Source organism: Corvus moneduloides, chromosome 16 (genome assembly GCF_009650955.1).
Source record: "Corvus moneduloides isolate bCorMon1 chromosome 16, bCorMon1.pri, whole genome shotgun sequence".
In the NCBI taxonomy this organism is placed as follows: domain Eukaryota; kingdom Metazoa; phylum Chordata; class Aves; order Passeriformes; family Corvidae; genus Corvus; species Corvus moneduloides.
Genome location: NC_045491.1, coordinates 11,230,890 through 11,254,256, shown reverse-complemented (window position 1 = coordinate 11,254,256; position 23,367 = coordinate 11,230,890). Strand labels below are relative to the sequence as shown.

Below are 23,367 nucleotides of genomic sequence, written 5' to 3'. Positions count from 1 at the left end.
TCATCTGGAGAGATGTTTCACTGCAATGCAATCTGTCACAGTAAATACCATGCACTGGGGGACACCTTGATTTGTGTCACTGCTCTTATACTGTTTCAGGAAGCACTTGCTGTAAAAAGCAGAACTATGGTGATAAAGTCTAGTAAGACTGTCAAGAAGTTACTAAATGTTTGACTACTCAGTCTCAAAACAATCCTACTCCAAGCTGAATGTCTACTTCCATGTGAATGTAGCTCAAGTACACTGTGAAGCATATGGGCCAAATTCTACTCTGTATGCTGAAACGGTAAAAAAAAGTGTTGTAAACACACAAATTTGCAATCTAAACAGAATTTCTTTGGGTTTCCCCAGCTAACACATGCAATACGTATCTTGAAGACCACACAGGAAATACGGCTCAAGCAGGGGAAGCAGTAAACAAGGAGAGGGCTAAAAATCTGGTAGATGTTCAAAGCCACTTTTTGCTTATTTGATCAAATGCACTTAAAATGGTAAACTTGAGAAAGAAAGCTTCAGTTCCAGTGTACAGGATGGAGCACTTACTCATCCATACCTCCAAATCGGCCAAGGTCTAACAAGATCCATAAACAAACACTGAAGACTTCTTTACAATTGGATTTTTTAATACCCGGAAGAAAGAAGTTACTTAATAACATTTAAGGGCCCACAGTCTAGAGGCTGTGGACTGTCAGAGGCAAGTATCTCCTCAGCACTGCTCTCCCTGTAGTGCCCCCCACTTCCCCCCACTTCTGGATTCACTTACAAATCTGAATCCATTGTTTCTTTTCTCCTTCTTGATTTAATTTATAAAAATAAAAGAAAATTTGGGGCCTTCCTTATAATATGTAAGTGAAAAGCTGAAAAAATGTGACTGCAGCTCGAGTTTGTTGTTTGCTTGTTTTTTAAAAGCAGGTAGATGGGGGGGGAGCGGGGGGGTGTTTGTTTGTTGTTTCGTTTGCTTTGTTTTGTGGGTTTTGTTTGTTTGTTGGGGTTTTTAAAAGACATTCTGGTATTACTTTAAAATTTTTCCTTGTCAAGCTTATGGTGTCTGGAGAACTGGAAGAGGTGTAACCTCAGAAATAGATCAATAAATGAAAATTTATTGAGCAGAGAAGAATGAAAATGGAAGAGATTTACAGCCAAACTACTTTGGCTATGCTAATACTGTAATTACTTGATTTGAACAGATGAATACTTTTTTAAACCTATACACATCCTTCTCTTCTGGAAAGGATGGGCTAGAGAGAACATAACAAGGGAAGTCTTTCCAGAAGACTCCCTTGGAAATATCTACAGTGAAAAGCAAGAACAGAAAGTCTGAAATTCACAAATACTGTAAGTATCTGCAAGCTTTAAAGTGAAAAGAATTCAAGATTCAAGGACTAAGAAGCAAAACCAGAATAAAATGCTTTTTGATTTCTTCAGGGAGGTGGAAAGGGGTGTGGGGAGGTGTGGTCACATTCGCTGATTTTACAGGCCTGACAAACTCAGCATGATGTTAATATTACCTGGTAAAAGGAGAGTAATGTGTTTTTTCTTTGCATATTTCCATACTATCCTATGTTCATGTGACCAACTCTTCCAGAAAGTAGATCAATTACCCCATATTTCATTAAATGTTTCTTTAAAAAAAAAAAGCAAAAAACCCAACCACACTCATAATGGTTAGCAATGTCATTTTTAAAGACAATTTTTGTATTTTGGTCCCTGATACTCTGGACTATCTGCAGGCTATTAAGGTTGCTAAGCTCATGCTTATCTAATCTTCCATTTTTGGAGTCCTTCAGTTTCCTGCTAAGAAGCCACTGAGAAGCTGATTGCAGACTGTTTGTCCTAAAAAAAACCCAGACTGCTTTGCCAAAGGAAAAGCATATACTGGGCCATGCTACTAATGACAGAAGGAAACAAGAGCATGCTAGGTTCATCCAGAGTAGGAAAAGGCTGCTACGCACAGGAACATAAAATATGTGGGGTTTTATCCATGGATGAGAGAAGGAATGAAAATAAAAACTTTTTGCCTCTGCTTCCAGTCTTGCAACAGGGAATAGCTTTGTTGTAAATCTCTTTGTGGTAAAGTTAAATTGAAGGAAATGCTCTACCAAATGTGCTTACCAAATGTATATCAAGAAATCTATTTTTCAGCATACCAGAGTTACCTATAGTGCCAAGCAAACACTGTTCCTGCAAAGTGAAGTTTGTCACACTGCCAGATCCTTCAACTAGGAAACTGCCACCTCTCCTGTCTGCTACACATTGGGCCTGCAGCCTGACTACAGGCCAACATCTGATTTTGCTAAAACCTGTCTGGCGTCAAGTTTTAAAAGAACATGTTTTAAAATGACTGTTGGATGCTAAGTAATATCCTGGAAGGATGAGGAACTGTCTGCACCCAGATGTACAGAGTGAGCCTGAAATGGTGGCACTCTCATCAGATGCCTTTTCTCAGTAGGCTTCACAACTCTGGCAGAGAGCTTTAGAAACAACTGCTGCACAAAGAAAATACTTTGTACCTTGTTCATTAGTTTTCAGGTACTAAAACAGTCTCCAAAGCATGAGATAAAGATGTTTCAACACAGCAAATTCATCTTTTTTCATATTTTGAAGTAGTAGAAGTGAATAGGAGATAGCTGCAGCTCTCTCCTAGTGTTGCAGCAAAATAAAGATTGTACTTTTCATTGTCAATATGATGTATAGCACTGTTTTCACCTTTTATCATCTCTGGTGTTACATATAAAAGCTGTCCTTTCAGGGCAGAAGGCAAGGCATCTAAACAGAAACACCTCTTGTCTCAGTTTAGGTTCTATGCCAAAAAAGGGCTACAGCCTTCAGAATCCTAAATTAAAGCTTATGCTCAAATGGGTTTTAAACAATCCATTTTCCCTGGCCTGAATTCACAGTCTCTCATCATGAAGGACCATTTACAGCACTAATCAGAATTTAAAAATGCATCATTCAATTATGCTGTCATATAAAAACTATCTTTTAAGCGTTTTCTTTTTAAATAGGTATGATGGGTATTCCTAGCACTAATGCAGAAGTGGATTGATTCTACTATTGAGATGTACAGTGTGTCTATTCTCACACTAATCTTAAAAATGCTTTTACACTTCATGAGTCATACCCATAATTACAAATAGCTGAGTACAACCCCAACAGATGCTTTCCTAAGCAGAAGGCTAAGGGTAGCTGGTAGGGCTCCACAGCAGAAGAGTGCAAGAAAAGCTTCGGGGTCATGTACAGCATTCCCTGGTAGAGGAAGTAAATCTTGGTTTAGTATTACCCTGAGGTTTTGCAAAACTTCAAAAAATTAAACTTTGACCTGTACAAACTCTTCATATACTTTCATTCCTCTTCATGCACAGAGCTGGATTAATAATTTCATGAAATATGAAAAGATAAAACCTGCTCAAGTTGCTGGAGAGGGTCAGCTTGGTCCCATTTTCTCTGTATATGTGCTCTCCAGTAAGTAAAGGTGCAAGTTGTCATTTAGACCTCCTCAAATAGAGACAGCAGTGTTTTGTCCTCTTTAACAATCCCCCTACAGATCTGCAAAACTATTCTGTGTGGTCTCTTTCCCTGATAAACTTTCTAGAGTGCACAGTGATTACTGGACACATTTTGCACCAAGGAGTTCTACAGAACAACAGAAAATTGAATAGATATTATAGGTGTAACACACATCTCCTGCATATTCGCTGTCTTTCCAAGTGGAAATGGAGGAAGCACATGGTTTATTTCACTAGCCACCATTTCAGAAATAACACAGCATACGCCCCTAATAAAGGAACAAATATTGGCAGTAACTGTTCAAAATTTAAGGGTAATGAATATACAAAGAATATACTTAGAGGGCATAGGATCTGACAGAAGGAAACTCCAAAAATAAGTACTTTCAAAATAGCCACATTAGCAGACAAGGAGTGTGCAATGTGAATTTGCAACAATGGAAACAATTTATTTCCAACAAAACAAAATACAGGCAAATCATAATCTGGTCATTATTTTTCTCTGACAGTGGTATAGTCCCTGAAGAGAAACCAAAGAATCTCTATAATTAGTAACACTTAAAATCAACACTGCTGGAAACTATGCTGGGGTCAGAGTAACTCCAGCAGAGAGCCAGATGACTGTGACAATGGCAACTACAACTGACCCCAGAATTCTTCTGTGGGTAATTCCCAGTGAAATCCATACGCATATGTAATGGTTTAAACTACTGAGTGCTTGTGATATGAAAACATCAAAGCAGTAAGTGTATGCTTTAAATTATAGTATAAATTCAGAAAATTGTCAAATCTGTTTATGTAAGTTATGAATATTGAGGAAGAAATCTTACTGATAAACTTGTAATTCTTTTCCAAGGAAGAGAAAACTATCTCCTGTACTAGCATATTGCATGTTCACAGTTGTACGTTGTTTGTGCACAGCTAAGGAGCAACAGTAAATAAATGAGAGAAAACTCTCATTTTTTCATCCTTCGCACAGCTGAAAAACATATTACTCAATGGCTTTAACTGAGTATGCTTCAGCAGCTCCTGGTGAAAAATATAGTGGGTTCTTTGCTCCCCATGTGTGGATCTGAGATCATGAGACCCTTGTCCCTGCTAAAAGCCTTAAGCATTAACTGGGGATGGGTGAAAGTGGGAAAGTAAGAGGAAGAAATTTTAAGCAATTTTGAAGGATTAACAGCCCTGTACTTTCTCCACAACAGACTGGAAATTTCCCATCCAAGCCTGTGCAGAGCAAGCAGCCCGTTTACAAAGATAAGAAACTGATGTGAATGAACCTCTTTGTTCTCTGTGCCATTTACTAAATATGAGATACAAAATGACTATTAAAACTTTCTCAAAGGCAAAAGTTTTCAAATTATACCAAAAGAGATTGCTGGTCTTCTTCTCTTATGGCTGTGCTATTATTGGGTGGCTTTTACCAGTCAGCTTTGTCATAATTGCATTCATGATTTTTGTACAAAAGGGCATGACCCTTCTCACTGAAATGGATTGGGACACATATACAGTGGAGACTCCATCCATGGTTATGTAAGTAAAATAGGCATCCCTGTAGAGATTCAAGTATCTAAATGAGATTTAGACATCTTATTAAAGTACTGGCCCAAAGGCTACCTCTGCATCTGCTCACCTGACAGATGGTAACTGCCATGGCCAATACAGACAATCCAGACCACTAGTTACCAACGGTGAAAGTAAGCCAGTGTCTGTGCTTGCTCTTCCACTTCTTTCAAAAAAGATTATGAGCTTTTAATGTTTAGTAATGTTTTCTCATCTCTTCTATGGCAGTTGATGCATAAAGACAGTAGAAACTGGTGTTGCACTATACTTATTAGATCCAAATCTTAAACCATTAATTTTACATTAAACAATGGCTTTTATAAAAATGTTCTTAACTGGCTGTGGTATCTCAGATATTCCATGCCACCATACATTTTTGATTAAACAAACTACAGGATGGTGTGCTTAGGGCAGTGTGTGCCGTGAAACAGCTGCTCTGCTAATGCTGCAAACTGGCTAGATAGGATTCGGGAGCAGTCCAGAGTTACCTGTCATCTTAGGAAGGTCTGACACACCAACATATGTGAAGGGAGCTGTACAGCTCCCAGGCAAAAGATGATTCCTGTCTGGATGGCTTAGAGAGCACATAGAGGAGCTGAAGCATCCATGTGGATACTGGGCCATATTTCGCTTTCCACTGAATGAGAATGGAAAGAGACCCTGCACCTTGTTGCATTTATGGAAGGAAAAATTATTTTTACTCCATAGAAAATTTTGCAGTTGTGCTAGTTTTGGTTAGAATAGAGCGAGTTTTCTTCATAGTAGCTAGTGTAGGGCTATGTTTTGGATCTGCTCTGAAAGGGGGGTTGATAATTAAAAGTGAATAATAGAATAAAGTCATCTGATTCTCTCCCCCATCCTGCTGATGGAGATCTTGGTTGCTGACTGGGGTTAAACCACAACGAGATAAACTGTGTTGTAAAACAAGTTTTTCTATAAGTCATGGTGGCTTCCAAACTTGGTCTTCTGTCACAGTCTATTCCCTCAAAACCCATTTTTCCAGATTTCAGATGAACCTCAAACAAGTTGGAATCTGTGTTACCAGTAACTATACCACATCAGAGGAGTCCCTGATAACTCCAATAACGACCAACTTCAGCCGAAGGGTGACAAACCCCTGCACTGGGCAATTTCCTAACTGCAGCACCATGGCATGAATTACCAAATATAATGGGTATACTGGGAATGAGACCTTACCGGACGTTTGAAGCAGACGCCCTCAGGGGGGCCGGCGCTGTCTGCTCGGGGCTCACGGAGGGAGAGCTGGCCGGGCTCGGCGGGGCCGTCAGTGCCACCAACACCGCGGCGGCTCAGGCGTGGCCTCCGGTAACGGCGCCCTTGTCCTGTTGCTGCCCAGCGAACCGAGAAGGCGCCTCTTGCGGGGTCACGGAGGTGTCTGAGGGGTTTTACCCCGGCGGAGTTGGCGAGGAGGGTGCTGGGGCTGGGCCAGCGACGGCCGACACCCTCAGTCCCTGGCGGGGACGGCTGTGCCCGCACGCCCTCGCCTCGACGCCGCGCGGGGCTCAGGGCTGAGGCGGCGAGGGGAAGGAGCGCAGCCCTTCATGGGAGCCCTTGAGCACAGCCTCGCCTTCCGCGGGCCGCCAGCGCCGAGGCCCGCCAAGCAACGTCTGGAAAACATGTCCTGTGGAAAGTGCCTGAGGGAGCTGGGCTTGTGTAGTCCCCAGGAGGCGCCGGCTGGACCTCATGACTCTACAGCTGCCTGAAAGGAGGTTGTTGTGAGCTGGGGCCGGTCTCTTCTGCCGTGCCTACCGTGAGGGGACCAGAGGAAATGGCTTTAAGCTGAGACGGGGGCTGTTCGGGTAGTCAGGCACTGGAATATGTTGCCCGGGGAGGTGGTGGCGGCACTATCCCTGGTGGTGTTTAAGAGGCGTCTGGATGTGGCGTTGTGTGATGTGGTTTAGAGGTTTAGGGATGGTTTTGGTGGTGCTGGGTTGACGGTTCGACTACACGGCATTAAACGTCTCTTCCAGCCTTGATGATTCCACGATTCCATGCCTCTATGATTCTCTGACTCCGTGATTCTGTTCTGTAATTCCATTCTCACCCCGGGCGGGGCGGGGCCCACAGCGGCTGTCACGGAAAGGGAGGGAAGGGCCGAGGGAGCCCCGCCCGTTGGCTGTTGCTGCCCGGGCCGCGATTGGCGCCGCGCGGCGCCGCCCGGCCCCCGGTATAAGGCGGTGGCGCGGGTGGGGAAGGAGCTGCCGCGGCCGTGGGGAGGTCGGTGGGTACGTGGGGTCTGTGCGGGACGGTGACACTGGGCGAGCGATGCGAGGGGAGGCTGAGCTGGGCTCCGTGCGGGGCCGGGGTTGGGCTCGCCGTGCTGTGAGCTGGGGCGGGAGTCTGTGAGGCGGGCAGGGACCCGCGCTGGGGTCGTGGCCGCCTGGATTCCCCCCGAGTTCCTCTGCCCTGGGCCGGGGCCGCCCCTTCCCGCTCTTTGTGTCCGCGGCGGCCCGCGGGAGGGTCCGCGCCCGGCCCTGCCGGGCTCCGAGCGGTGCTGGGCGCCCCGCAGGCCTCGCGTGGGCCCCGTGGGTGACTCGGGACTTCCCCGGCCCGGGCGGCCCGTGCTGCTTCGCCGTTTGCCCCGGGGCTCGGCCCCGTCTCCTGGCGGTTTGCAGCCGCCCTGCCGTGCTGCAGTCACAAGGCGATGCCTCACGGCTCGTCGGCGGCTGCTCGCGGTGGGCGCCGGGCTCCTTTCGGAAGGAGAGGCTCGTCCCTGTTCGCCCAATGCGAGGAGTTCGGTACGTGTTGCAGGGAATGTCCAAACCGACCTTTATGACAGTTCGGGAGTTTTCGGTAACGCAAGTTGTTCAAACTGAGTCTTGTTCCTTCCTCTGAGTATCTGCAGTGTACCGTGCCGTCTCGTGCTCTTCCTTTTCCTGACACAAATGCAGGTGTAGACATTACGTTTGTCAGTAGATGTTGCTTTTGAATAACCCTAAAGAACTTGAAACCACTTGTGAGACTCTTGCCTTGATTAGCAGGTAGGTGAAACAATAAGGGACCTTTCCCTGACAGCTTGTGCCAGAAGCCAGTAGTTAAACGTGATTATGTAACTGGAAAGCCAAAAGTGAAAGGCACTCAGGATGCAGAGCAGCAGCTAGAGACCAATGTGTTCCCTCTCCACAGGGGAAGAGCGAGAGGGAAGACTTACCAGACAAGATCCAAAACCAGTGTGACCTTTGCCTTTCTAATAAGGTGACTCAGAAACTCTGCATAGAGGACTCCTAGCCAGAGCTGCTTGGTGCAGGTATGTGACTGACTCCTGGAGTACTTGCTGTCTGAAGATTTGAGCTGCGTATAAAAACTGTTTGACTATCAGAAACATCAGGTGCTGTGTAGCTGCTGTTAGACAAAGCCATTAAAAAAAAAAAACAAACCCGAAACTACACACTTGGGGAGCTACCTTGAATCTAAATAGAAAAACATGTTTTTATCAGCAAACTAAATGTTGGCATCTCAGCAATTTTTCTAGTATATCAAGAATTAAGCTATGCCAGGGGATGTATACAACATGTTACTTCTGGTAATGGAATGTCAGAATTGACTGTTACCATGTCAGGACAGACTTTTCATTAGAGCTCCATGTGGATGTGACACTGACAGATAAAAATCTGGAGTCTGACAGATGTTTTGCAAGCCATGCAATTGCCTCTGAAGCAAACATGGTCTTAACACTACAAGCCTGTTTCCAGTTCTGCATTGACTGGCTGACTTGCCTGACAGGCAGTTACAGCATAAACCTCTTCCACTTGCTGTGCTGCTGAGAAAGTCTGTCTGCTCTTGAAACTGTCGTCATGTCTGGAAAACATCTTAGACCACTACTCTCTCATCTCTCCATCTTGCTGTCTTCTGTAAACTATCAACTTCTGTGTGGTTTAGCTTGGTGCAAAGCTTTAAAAGTGAGTCTTGATTAAGTGTAAGGCACCACTACACCTCATGTGGGAACTAACTGCTGGTCCAGCCAATGCTGTTAGGTATTGGCTTTCCCTCTAGAGTTTCTAACAGTTGCTTGAATGCTAAGTTCTTGGAATACTCTCCACAGCTAATTAGCCACAGAAAAGCCCTGTTCTTTTATTCCTCATCAAAACTAACAGGGGTTGGGAAAAGATGATTTGCATTGAAGCCTTCTACTAAACAGCTCCCTGCTTCTAAAATAGCCTCTGGCCAAGCCCCAGCTTGTGCAAGGTAACTTGGCATTATCTGAAAGAGGTGGTATTAACTGGAGTCAATGAAGAATAACAGTGATGCCTTTTTTTTTTTTTTTTTTTTTTTTTTTTTTTTCCAATGGTGAAGCCTGAGCACTCCTGTATTGTAAAGGCCTTGCTTTCTGTGGCTGGATAGTGTGGGTGCTGTACATGCTTGTGTGCCAGTGGTAAATGTACAGCACTGATCTTCCCAGTGGCTTTTCCCCTTGTCTTCCATTGGCAAAAAGGATGCTATTATGATAGTATGCAGCATTCCTCAAAAGGGATTTTACTAGCAGAAATAGAAGAAAGCATTTTTCACAATTAGAAGCATGTTGATTACAAGCTGTTGTTGGAGGCTTTTTAACTAAACAGCTTTTACTGATTTTTTTTAAAAAAGAATTAAGCTGAAGGCCACTCTTGGTAGTTTTATTCTCATTTCCTTTACTGTGCCCCAGTTAATTTAGGTGGAATACTATAAGACAGTAGCTCCCATCTCCTCCCCTCCCTGCCACCCCCCCCCCCAAAAAAAAAAGAAAAAAAAGCCCAAAGACTTAATACTTGAACCTTGAACATGACTGCTTGATGAGAACTTTAGTATATTTGGGTGAACTGTAGTAGATTTGCTTTTGAAGCCTCTTCCTATAGCTTTGGCTTGAATGGTAGCAGTGAAACATACCTGCAGGCATTAATAATAGTGAACTTAGCAGCATAATGCCTGTAATAATGAAAAACTTGGTTTAGAAACTAATTCCAGTCTTGCACTGCATTTGTCCCCTAGCAGCCTTCTGCAATTTAAACTGCCTGTTTGTCCTCTAGTTACAGCTTCTGAATTGCATAATAAAACTTCACAAACGAATTTCTGAGTAGAAGCTGGTATTAGGCAAAAAAGAAAAGCAGCAAGTTATGCATGGAAAAATGATTTCTAGCTGATGTTTTCACGGCTTGATTGCTGTAAGAACTGAAACAGGCTATTTGCAGTTCACGCCAGTGATCTGACTAATCTTGCTTGTGAGTAAATATGCTTAGATGCTTGATTTGATAGCAAGTGTGGTGGGAAGGGACATAGCTTTATAAGTGCCACCAAATGTATATGGATGGTGCTGGCAATCCCTTTGAAGATCAGGAATTTACAGCCTCTAAGTAGGCTGTAAGGGGAAAGTGAGTCTGAACTAGAACTAGTTCTGGCCTAAGGCCAGAAAAACAGCAGTGTGAGCTAGCAACACTATAGCTTTGAAACTATCTAAAGCTACTGTCATGCACTATTAAATAGTTGTTTGTGCCACTGTTAATCTGTACAGATGCTTCATACCAGACTTTATATAGGGTGGTGGCTCTCAGGTACCTGTGTGGGAAGAGGATATGCCTGAAGGAAGGATGCCTACACTTTTGTCATTGAGAAGTGGTTTGAATTGTAAACCAAATAGAAAACATTTTGATTTTTAAAAACCTATGGATTTGGCCAAGAAAGATCTTCAAGAGGAATCTGTAAGTTGCTATGTTGCACTCGAATTTGGACTCAAAATTTAGTCAGCATAAATCAGTCTCGTGTGTCCTGAAACAAGATTGCCAGAAGATCCTGGTGATGCAGAGGCTGGTGATGTGCAAAGTTTCATAGTTTATATAGTTGATGCTGTCTACTCAGTCAGACTGGCAGAGGGGTAGCATCTGCAATAGTTTCCACTGTGAAAAATTATTTCCTAGGTGATAGTAACTGCTTAATGTAAGGCTATATGCTGCCCCAAACTGCTGTAGAGGAACAGTAGGTTGTCATTGCTGCTTGCAATGGTGCAAGCTGCAGAAGAGGTTTCAGTGTAGCCATGCAGAGCCTGCATGAGAAGCAAGGTAAAGTATCTTTTATGCTGATGCTGTACTGTTTTGGCTGGATCAAACAGTGCTGCTGTTCAGACATGCCCTGAGGAAAGTGAACTACATGAAAGTCACTCTTAATCACCCTCAGCTGATCACCCTGTGTTGAATAAGCATTGCAGAACCAAGGTGATTGTGACAAATCATACACTTCTCTGGCTGCAGTGGGCACACAGCCCTGCTGAGGGTGTGCGGTGTGGTCAGGTTTGGTTTTACTACTTAAGCAAAACTGGGTCTGCAGAACTTGGCTGATTGTATCAGATACACTACAAGCTATTGATTGCTGTAGTTTACAGGGCTGGGAATGTAACCAGAGTGTCTACAAGTTATGTGACACTGGACTCTAATGACACATGCTGAATTCCTTTGTAGTGGAGGTGTCCTTGCTGAAATGGTGATACACATGGGTCTGTCATTCTATGAGACATCAGGGAACAAACTTGGTCTCTGGCTTGAGCTGTCTTGGTAAAGATCCTGCACTGCAATTGCCTTGACTCATGTTGAAATGCAGGTGAGACTTCTGGTGCAGTGGGTAACACTCACTGTGTTACACACCCAGTGGTCCCGGCTCAAGGTTGAAGACTGACTTCTCCTGAGGAGTTTTTGTATGAAGATGCTGCACCTGCAGCTGAGACTGCAGCAGTGATGGTGAGGAAGAGCCTTTCTTGGATAGGTCTATGTGACCCTCAACAGACTGGCAGCCAGAAGATACTCTGTTACCCCATTGCTAGTCAGTTGGGTACAGGTCAGGAGAAAGGCAGGTGTGCACTTACAGATGGCCTTAGAGCCTTTGGGTACTGCACCTTTTGTACCTGAAATGGCAGTACTGAGCCCTAACCTGATTTTTACAATAGCACAGAGGTAAGAGACTTTCTTGAGTAGGACTGGCTCTGGTCTCTACTAAAGTCTTCCATGAGTTTGTGTTTTGTTGAAGACCTAGGGTAGTAGGAGAGAAAAGCTAATGAATGCATACTTACTTATGTCCTAGCCGAAGGAAGAAAAGTGAAGCTATCAGCTTTGTAAACAGTAACTTGGAAACTGAAGACAAGGCTCATGTGACTTTTTAAATAGGGTTGTGAATTTGGAAGGGGAAGTAGCAAAAGACATTACCTGTACATTTTTGTCCTGCTCAAACTACAGCAAACTAAGGAACTCTTGGAGATCTTCCAATTTCCTGCCTGCTGCCTCTCTTCCAATTCCAGCTGTGGTCCTAACAGGCTGCCTTTCTCTTATGGTTTTAAAGCCACTAAGAGGAGCAGAAGCTTAAAATAATGATATTCCCATTGTGCTTCATTAGTCTTAAGTATAGCTCTAACTGCTTTTTATGAAAAAAGCAACAGATGTTTTATGTGTGTTTATCAGCTCAGTGAACAAACAATTAATTAGTGTGTACTCAGCCCTTGTAAGCAGACCACTGTTAAGGACAGACTTCAGTAATGCATTAGCACTGTAATTACCTTCACAATTAGCTTACCAATCCTGAAATTCTTAGTATGTAAGAAGGAAGGTTGTAAATTAAATTTTAAAAAGGGCCAGACACTCAAATATACTGTTTCTGTAGGATTCCTTGAGGAAAACTAAAGGTAGCTGAATTGCTACCTTGTCATGGATTTGAGATCTGACCTGTGATACAGCATCTGTATCAATAGTCTTAAATCTCCCTATACTGAACTGTATAAATTCCATACAGCTTTGTCTCATCTTGCATCTCCACGTAAAAATTGCTACCTCTTAGTATGCTGATGATGTGCTATCTCAACAAGCATGTCAAGAGCCAAAACAAAGCACTAAGTGCAACAGAGTCCCATGCCCTGGTGGAGGATACCAGCCATGAATATAATCTTGCTGAGTGCGGTAAAACTGTACAACTTCATTACTTATTTTTAACCCTGCAGGAGTTCGAAGATGCATCAAGACTGATAGTGAGGACAGAAAAATCTCCTTGAAGAAGAGTACAGCCTGAACTATTGGCCATGTCTATCACGGATCACAGCCCCACCACCGGAGTGGTGACTGTCATTGTTACCCTGATCGCTATTGCAGCTCTGGGAGCCCTGATCCTGGGCTGCTGGTGCTACCTGCGGCTGCAGAAGATCAGCCAGTCTGAGGATGAGGAAAGCATTGTGGGCGAAGGAGAAACCAAAGAGCCCTTTCTGCTGGTGCAGTACTCTGCTAAAGGACCTTGTGTGGAAAGGAAAGCAAAGCTAACTCCGAATGGCCCAGAAGTACACAGCTAACTCGGAGCAACACATGCAGATGGACTATGCTCGTGACGTGTAACCAGCAGAAGCATCTCAATACTGTGAAAAACCTGGTCACGTGCACACCATTCATCGCAACACACCCTGATGAGAATTAAATAAGCTTTGTTTGCAACTGCGTGCACTGAGAAGTTGCACTGTGCATTGACTGTGTATCCTAATTCCTCAATGGCAGGAGCTGACTCGCCTGGCATAATGTCCGTTGCCGGCAATGGGCACAGGGATACTCTGGTGTGAAGAGACTACTACTGTTTTTTGTTACTTGAATGTTTAGCTGAGCCTATTTTGATGGAACTACTACTGTAATGTAAACTACTTTACAACTGTGAACTGTAAATAGGCTGCCAGAAACTTCTTGCTTTGTGTTCTGTAGCATATGGGAATATGATGCACTTGTATGTAATACACAAGGGGACTCCAGACCTTCAAAACCAAATCTGCAGTTAAAGCTTGCTTCTGCTATGACATTGAGTGTGCAGCCATTAAGTCAGAACTTTGAACAGTTTATTGGGCTGATGCAGAGTACTTCATTTGAAAAGGGATAAGCATTTAGTCATATGCTGAGGGAGGACACACAGGAGCTACAAGAAGGAAGAGTTCCTTTAGTTGCAGCTATGTTGTTTAAGCTCCAAGCTGCTAGGACTGAGTTCTCTATGTAGCTACTACTGCAAGGAAACTGCCATTTTGATGGATTCTAACATGGAAACTAATGATGGATACTGAACCCTCAGGGGAAGTCCAGAAGGTTTCCAGGTGTTTGAATGGCAGTAGAGCAGACTTTTTCTCTTCCATAGGTCTGTGTGCTGAAACTGCAGAAGTGATTACTTAGCAAAACTGGCTTAAGTGCAACTAGTATGAATTCTTCCCAGAACCCTAGTTTGTGTACTTAGCAGATAGGGTGTATGTTAACAGCCTGTTATAAAAAGGTATTTTAGTCTACAGTCAGCCAACTCTAGAATTCAGTTAATGTATCTTGTATATAACTTTTGATTGAACTGTACTACAACAGGAGAAGTTTCAGTCTTTTCTACTGTTGGTAGGGGCAAGGGTTATTGCTGGTCAGTAGAAGTTTTTAGCTAGCAATGGCCAAGTCCTTCCAGAGAACATACATTTCCTGCTCTGTGCTGTAGTTCAGCTATACGAACTGTAAAAAGGTGTTAAATGGGATGTTCTGGACTGCAAATGTCTGGAGGGAAAAGCCAGAAAGGGGAGGAGAAGAAACAACATTGAGCAACCAATGGCAGCTTACATATTCTAAAACTCTGTGTAGGCACACATGCTTTAGAGGTCACTGGCCTGTTTTCTATTACTTTATACATGGCCTCCTTTGCATACTGGTATTTTTAAACACTTAATTGCCTAGCCTTAATTCAGCTCCAGAGGAAGCATGAGATTTGCTTCTTGTACCTGTACATATGGAATAACTTAAGGCCTAGCAAGCTTGCTTGAGAATTTTAACTATATGCAAGACAAGAATGGCCTAGACAGTAAGTTGTCCCCTTCTTTTACACTAAGAGGTTGAATTGCTTTGTTAGTGCTACATTTGTGGTTTTTAAATTGAAAGCTATAATTTGAAGCCAAATAAATGCTGTCAGTAGCAAAAAAGTAGCAAAAAGCTCTTGCTGTTGCCTCTTGAGTACAACATATGGGGTACAGCTGATAATGTTCTTACCCTGACACGTGCTTTTTTAAGATGCTACTCTTAAGAGACTTGCATGTATAGTCAGACCTGTACACTTGCTGTATTCCAGACCTTTTAAAAGCAAAGAAAAAAGGATTAATTCAGTAAGACTTCCTTTAGTTTTCAGTAGAGAACAGTTCACACATGGCTCTTGTGGTTTCCAGGACAGTCAGAATACCAGTATACAAAAGTGATACAAAGTGCTGGAAGTTATAGAACAGAACAGTTGTAGCAAGATGACTTTGTCCATTCAAGTTTACTGATTACACAGATGAAGTATCTATTTTAATTCAGCAAAGAGAATGCAGTGTAAAGGGCAAACTTCAGAAATTATGGAAAAGTATAAATCAAAGGTCTAATTTCCCTTCTAGCAGCTGTAAGAGAAAGCCAGTGAAAACTAACTGGTCCTTAGTCAGAGGTGCTTCACTGTTGCCCCTACAAACCAGTATCTTTAATTTAAATGGATAGGTGTTTGCAAGTTAGTGCAATAGTAAAGTGCAGAAAGTGTTTTCCGTTCTCCTCTTCTCTTAAGACGGGGGTATCTAATAAGTTGTTCAAGTATATAAAAATACTCCATTTGATTTTTCTTTTTCTAGATCATGTGGGGGAAGAAGTCTTTATTTACAATGAATGTCAATAAAATTTGCATAAATACCTACCCAATACTGCATCATTTGACTTGGTATAAGCAATTATTCTGTCCTATTTCCACTACTGTGCTCTGTCTCTATGGTATCAATATTGTCAATCCTTTTTTCCTCTGAAGTGGCAGTAGCTGTTGAAAGTGATAGATCATTATCTTCAGAAAGTGTTTGCTCAGATTGAAGGGGTTCTTTAATTTCATCTTTTCTCTGTAGCTTTTCTCCCCTCGCTGCCACCAGAATTCTCAGTAAAGCATTCTCTTTAAGGAGGTTTTCTGATGCATCAGCTAATTCATGAAGCTTTTCAGCCATTTCTAACAATTCTTGATTCTTCTGGTCATATGTGGCCTGTAACTGCTCACTGTGGAGCTGCAGAGTTTTGTGCTGCTTTTCCAGTGTGTGTTTTTGCTGCTGTAGTCTCTGCTCCTCTCTCCTGGCTTCAGAAAGCTGTGCTTCAAGCTGGTCATGGGCCTGATGAAGGGCACTGATTTCTGATCTTAACTTCTGAATTTCTCTCTCTAAATGTGAGATGTGTCCTTGCTGTAGAACTGACTCTTTATGTAGGCATTCTTTGGTACAGGGCTCTGATGGAGAAAGACTTGAGTGATGTAAAATAAATTTCAGGAGATTAGGAAGGTTAACTGAGAAGTCTTCAGGGAACTTCACACTTTGCTCCTTCCTAGAAAGACATAACAAGTTAAGCAATGATAATTTTATCTAAGCAGCTGCTGTTCAACTCCAACTTGGTATCTTATTTTTTATCAAGTATGGTTAGTACAGCAGCTAAGAGAAACCTAAACTGTAATAAAGATAGAGCACACAGATTGATGAACTCTTTTCCCTGTGTTCCAGTCTGGGTGCTATAACAAATATCTCTGCATGGGACTAGTATTTGAAGAAAAAATTCTGTTAAATCTCAGAAAACAGATTTCACTCTTAAAGAAGTATCATGGTCATGGGTTATGAGCTTGAAGTACATACAGCAGCAGTGCTGTGTGTGCCATTAATATTTTTAAGTTGAAGGATGACATTTAAATGTTCGTAAGTCTACATACATTATTAGAATTTAAGTCCAGATACATAAAGCTACCTGATGGGAAATGACTATTTTGAACCTCTCTCTTACCCTGAAAGCAGTAGCTTAGTGTGTTCCAGCATGTGAAAGCCACTGCAAGGGAGCAGTTTGCTTTTAAACAGTAAGTCACTTCAGTCAGAAGTAAGGCCCTTTTGCTGTCAATAAAAAAAAAGTCTCTTTACTTGTTCCTCTTATTGCTTTATGTCAGAGGTGATGAAGGAAGCAAACCAAACAATGTTTTTCTGTTGGTTTTTGTTGGTGTTCTCTCCCCCAAAGCTGTGAAGACTAAACCCAGCATATGGAGCAGGTAAGCCCCCTGCTTTCTGCAATGCCATAACCTGTTACAGCCTAGCAAGAGAGGTCAAGAACAGCAAGTACCAAATTTCTTCCTCAAGACTACCAACTACTAAAAAACACCAGCTCCAGCTGTGACAAATGTTGCAATTACTGCCCTTTGTGGACCCTGTGCACACACACAAGGCTAAATTGTCCACTAAGGACTAGACTGGAACTAACTCTTGCTCTTCTCTTTCTGAACCAGTTCCATCTTCAGCCTTTCACTCAGTATGTTCCCGTGTAACACAAGTTCACTCCCTCCTGCAGCACAGCCACTTCCACCTCACTATGTGTAACTGGGAAGCCAGCTAATAGTTTATCACTCTGGGTCTCCTCCAGCTTTGCCAGTCAGCAGCGTATTGTCCTTCCTGAGGCAGCCATTGAAACAAGAAAAGCTTAGTTTGCTCCCCTCTGGCTGTCAACTTCATCACTAGAGTAAAGGACATAAAGTAAGTCCAAACAAAAATCATTGCAAAGCAAGAAAGCCAGATTCAAGTATAATGCCAAAGCCTCATGATGCTCCTGTACAACACACACCACACCACGGACAACTCTTGTGTCCCCCTGTGTGTGATATTATGTCCTGAATCACAACACGCATCTGGAACAGGGGAGTTCCTCAGTTACCAATTACACTTCCCTGAACAATGCCTTCTGTGAAATCCAACTCATAAGCATGTGGGATATAAAAACATTTAATTTCATTTACTGAAAACTACTTATTGTACTTCAGGTAGAAGATAGATAATCATATTTTATCAATAATTCAAGAACTTCAGTCAGATGAGGCTCCTGCTCACCAAGATTAGGCTATTTCTGGCAGAGTAAGCACCATGAGTTTTCCTCCTCTGCAGACTGCTGGTGATCAACCAAGCTACTCTTGTAATTACCATCAGCAGTTTCTCAGCTGACAATCAGCTCCCATCCCAAATTAATGAATCATGACACAATTTAGGCAAAAAATAGTCTATGCTAAATCAAACATGACTCATTATACTGTGGTAATGTTTTACTACATCATCATCCATTTTTATTGATCAAAACCACAGCATGTATCAAAGAAGCTAAAAGGCTATGTAAAACAAATAGCAAAGCAAAATATTAACAGCATGTGGTAGAAAGAAACTGAGAACAGAGTTGATTTGCAAAAATTGTCACATAAGGCAAGTGGATAAGAAGCTGCATAAAAAGCCTTAATATGAGACACCTTCATACCCAAAATGAATGTATGACTACTCTAGTAGTGCTACAGATACTACAAAATACTATCAGATCCTAATTTTCTTGATTACCTACATGCAGCAAAATATAAAAATACACTGGAAAGGAAAAGCAGGAGTGAAAGCAATGCCTAGAGGTAAGGTACCTTTATAAAACCAGTTGGAAGATTACAAAAATAATCTTATTAAAACTATTCAGTCTGTCCCTCCAGAGACTGTCTAGAGCATTACAGAGACCAAGACAAAATGAGTACCTATGAAAAGAAATAGGGAGATGGGAGAAGAAATGGGGTGACTCAGAACTGATATAAACAAAACTGTACTGGATTAAAACATGAATGGCAAAACTTAAGGCACAGGTTTAAAGATTTGGTGGTAGTTCACTGCCCAGTACTAACAGTCTGACTTCCCATTTGCTGATAGTAAGAGTCCTTGAGGGAGAAGGGTGGAAATCGGTGACTGTTGGTTGGGTTATTTTGTTGTTTTGCTGGTGGGGTTTTTTTTAATTAGAATATGTATGAAGTAAGAATGCATATACGGAAATGAATTACGCTTTGGCTTTTTTCTCTGCTAAGACACGTAACCAGATAATTGCTGCAGCTTAGTAAAATGGAAGTTAAAAATCCACAGGGAAAAGAATTACATTACCTCTGATGAGGAAAAAATAAAATGGTTGGGAGACGGTCTGTCATAAATTCCCAGGGAAGGTCATTTCGAGTTACATCAATTCTGTGAGGAAAAGACATACTGATGAAGAGAACAGGCAGATAAACAATCTGCAATTTTTTTCTTGTAAAATGCCATTTTAGGGATTGGGAAGAAGGAAATTTAAGTATCTGTGAAAGTAAGTCTAAATGTGTTATGCCAGAAATACATTGTGCATATGAGTCAGCAGATAAAATTACCAATATTCAAGATGATGACTGTCAGTTTAAGAAATATCTGTGGGGTTTTTTCTCTAGAAAAATATGTTCAATATTGCAACTGCTCTCAGCCATCAATTAAACCCCAGTCGCTCACTGTGTACACAGTGCATGCATTGTGTACACACCTTTTTTCTGAGACAGACATGCCAAACATGAGACAAGTTATTCCTATTCATTAATTTGTTCCTCAAGTACATCTCTCTTAATATTGTCCCCTTGAGCAGTTTTGGGAGTAAATTACTTTGCTACTTCCAAGGACAAGCACATTCTTAAAGGCTTTTTTTTTTCCTAAAGCTCTGTGTAGAAAGGAACACTTGATGCAACTGTTTGTTACTGGTTTTTTTTCTGCATTTTAGGGTTTCTTTTCACAAATAAAATTCTTATTAATTACAAATTATTATAGAACTAAACAGACAATCACATCAGTAATACTGCTGTGAAAACAATGGAGCAAATGAGAGAACTTCAAAGTCGGGCAAGAGAACAGGTGTAGCCTTGGGAATAACATCACATCTGTGGCAATAAAGCCACAATTATAAACAGGGGATGAAAATCCAGATTATTAATTGATTAAGTTTTTCTCTACATCTCATGCTGTCTCCTGGAGTAAGTTTAGTCAGAATCAAAGATGCAATCAGAGCAGATGTTTTAAGTATTTATGCATTATTATCACACACATGAACAAAAATGTTTCAGTTGCACTGAAACATTAAAAACCCTGGAAACACCAAAGAAAAACATGTCTTTTTTACATATAAAAATATATTTTAATATATATATTTAAAATATACATTATACACATGCATATATAGATATATTTCTGTACACTGGTTTTGGCTGGGATAGAGTTAATTTTCTTTATAGTAGGATGTAGGTTGCTGTTTTAGATTTGTGATGAAAATGGTGTTGCTAACAAAGACATATATACAAATAGCATATTACTATTTGCTACAAATCATCAGAAAGTTATCGATTCACTTCCTGAAATTAGGAAGTTTCAAGGTTAATTGCACAGTTTAAAAATTAATTTTAATGGAAGTTGATAACTATGGCAGTGAGATTGAAAACCACCACATTTATACAAAGGAAAACAAAACAATGCATTCAAAGAAATATTAAGCAGATGACATTCAAATCTATATTGCATGGTTGTAGAGACAAAAAAAGTATTTATTTTCTAGGCTGATGACCTCAATGATCTTACATTATTCTGGAAAGATGAAATTAGAATCTTTTTACCTTGCCACGGTGAAACTGTCGGGAGGCAAAAGACGAGCAAGTTGAATAAAAATGTGATTAAGAGAAGCACAGAATCCACACCACTGTGCATAATAGAGCAGCAAGACATTCTGGAAAATGAAATGGAGAAGAGTTTGATTATCTATTGGAGGAAATCTGCAGAAAGGAGGAGTAGTTTTCACAACATCTAGCATGGGAACTCTTGAAACGTGAAAGCAAATTTTTTCCTAGTATTAATGAACTTTATTATAATAAGTTTTTCACTGCTGCCCTCTGACTACTGAGTCAACACAAAAATTCTTGGGGAATTCTCTTTCCATAAAGTCAAAACAAAAAAATTACTTAGTTTAGCATCATTCCCTTTAAGTGAAAATGCACCAAACTTTACTACACTTCCCAAGATTCTTTTGCAATCTTAAATTCCTATATATCTAACACTGACTGTACATTTCATATGGGGGGGAAAAAAATGATGTCCAGACTTCTGCTTTCTGCCTCTGACTAGCAAAGCAGGGGCTGGGGCTGCTGGAAACCAGCAGGAGATGCAGACATTCACTGCAGAGTTGAATGACAATGGATATTAATTAATCCTCACAATCATGTATTTTAAAAAATCAAGGTAATTTAACTGTACTCAGGATGACATCTATTTTTATGGCATGCAATTGGAAAGGCTTTGAATTTTTACAGAACACCATATTTTATGTTACAAGTAAGAAAAGCATATCAATATTAAACAAGACTGAGACCCCTCCTTAAAATCTGTGCCATTCTCTGCAAGAAAGCTGTTGAGTAACGCGGTGTACCTTGGCACTCAGGAACACGGTCTTGTGAAAGGTGTTTGTGGTCACTTCAGTGACCACATGCTGTTCATGAAAATGGACTGAAGGGTCATCAACCAGATGCCTTTTCAAGGGACTGTAGAGAACACTGAAATTTTTAATGAAGTTCTCTGAAATGAAATTGATACATAACAAAGTTATTTCAGTTTTGCAAAGGGGATTTTGGCAGTTTTTGCTTTAGAATCCAGAAGAACGTACAGAGAAAATACAAACTGAAACCTGGGTTCATGTCATTAATTTCTAAGTTTTGGATCAACTCTTGAGTAACCACAACTGATGCGAAAACAGGAAAAAGTTTCACTGCTCTTTTTTTTTAATTTGCTCATTACAGTCTTGTCACTTGCCACACCAGACTTTAATCTTGTATCAATGTGCTATAATAATAATATTCTGTTCTCCTAACCACATACCTGCTAAGTAAAAAATGGAGAGGTTACTATTTATGAACACCTACATTATCTTGAAAGGCTCCACTTAGTTCCACATTTATTTGCATTTTTTCTTCCATTTTTAATTACTTTCTCTGCAATTCCCTTCTTTGGACCTTTAAATATCTGCTATTACCATGCCAATACAACCAACCCCCTTTTGTCTACCAGGGACCACCTTTCTCTTTGTTCTACTTTCTCCTTAATCTTAAGATATGTAACAAGTAGCTGGCCACTGGTAAAAATTTAAAGTAAGCTCCAAAGCCCTCAACTACCTTCAGCTACACTACTCTGAGCCTGAACTACATTTTCTCAATTGCTGCAAGATATCAGCAATATCCTTCTTTTCAACTTGGATAGAGAAGTATTATTCTGTGCATTAAAAAATAAGATTATTCAATAATCAAGACAAAAGGTAAAATATGAAAAACAATAAAAATAATTGTTTGGTCAAATAGAAACAACCTTGTGCTTGTATTGCCAGCACAAAAACTAAGCCCAAGTAAAACTGTCACTTTTGTACAGATATACAAAATACCAGACCATCAAGTTTATCTCTGAAATGCAAACAGCAGTACACTTAGCTCTTTATTAACTATTCAGCATTTCATTAAATTCTCACACCAGGCCAAAAGAGGTTTTTTTCTTTTTACATCTCCAGATTTGGAATATCTATGCATGATTAAGTAGCAACTGAAAGGAAGGGGTTAATTACAGACATGTTCCTGATTTTCTAGAAACTATCTGCAAAGAGTGAGATCTGAAAAAGGTATTAAGCACCAATCTGGTTTGATTTTATGAAATATTAAAAGTTAAGATCTTAAGGAATTTTAAAAAATTAAAATAAAAAGCACAAGACCCAAGCATAAATCAGACACTCCTTGACAAAATATGTAAAAGCAGAAGTTTTCTGGAAGTTCAAATGATGGAACAGAAATGTACTGAGTCTTGCTCTGCAGAGAAACCCTCACCATGCTCAGGAAATCCTGTGACCTAAGAAATGTTTGAGACAGAAAGTACTGGGAGCACAAAGGGGAAGGAAATTTATATGTCCTCATTCTTATCTTAATATTTCCCAAGTAGCTTTTTATGGTCACTGAGGTTTTTGTTTGTTTTTCCAGAGTCTTGTCCTGAGGGGTTGGGATAGAGACAGGATACAGGGCTGCATGTGATCCTTAACAATAACACGGCTATTTGTTCTATGTTGTGCATACTTTTGTACTTAGATTGATGGCAAAGAAGAACTGTAATTAGTGCTGTAAGAATTATACTGATACGTGTTCTTGAGCAGTTTAATACCTGAATTTTCTTCCATGTTGGCTTACGTAGCTAACATTAAGAAACGCAGTATTTTCTGAAGGTAGACTCAGTTTTGCACATCAGCATGACAGGCAAATGCACATGGTTAGGGATATTTTGTCTTATTCAAGAACTTGCAAATAAATCATAACTGCAATCCTTGAGTTGTTTTGTCAGATTTTTTTCCCGTTTTTTTTCTTTTTTTTTTTTTGTTTTCTCCTCCAATTCAGACAGGAAATAATAATTGGCAGATTTGGCCACAACCACTTCAGAGAT

At 41.0% G+C, this 23,367-nt stretch overlaps 2 protein-coding genes across 4 annotated transcripts in view; one reads left to right on the top strand and one right to left on the bottom strand.

Annotated features, from left to right (window-relative positions):
- The first annotated feature begins 13,038 nt into the window (after positions 1-13,038).
- SNN (stannin) lies at positions 13,039-15,748 on the top strand. The gene has a single exon (XM_032125678.1). It carries the CDS (start codon positions 13,117-13,119, stop codon positions 13,378-13,380), a length of 264 nt encoding a protein of 87 aa, XP_031981569.1. The 5' UTR covers positions 13,039-13,116; the 3' UTR covers positions 13,381-15,748.
- TXNDC11 (thioredoxin domain containing 11) overlaps positions 15,323-23,367 on the bottom strand; it is a 26,914-nt gene continuing 18,869 nt past the window's right edge. For all 3 annotated transcript variants that reach the window (XM_032125675.1, XM_032125671.1, XM_032125674.1), the window contains 4 exons: positions 21,329-21,474; positions 20,523-20,632; positions 19,006-19,086; positions 15,323-16,405 (listed from right to left, as the gene is read on the bottom strand). In XM_032125675.1, coding sequence (XP_031981566.1) covers positions 15,778-16,405; positions 19,006-19,086; positions 20,523-20,632; positions 21,329-21,474 — 965 coding nt within the window. In that variant the 3' untranslated portion in view covers positions 15,323-15,777. The remainder of the gene's footprint in view (positions 16,406-19,005; positions 19,087-20,522; positions 20,633-21,328; positions 21,475-23,367) is intronic.

Bases quoted from the DNA above. Each gene is read 5' to 3' on its own strand.
- SNN (XM_032125678.1), top strand. From the start codon at position 13,117: ATGTCTATCACGGATCACAGCCCCACCACCGGAGTGGTGACTGTCATT.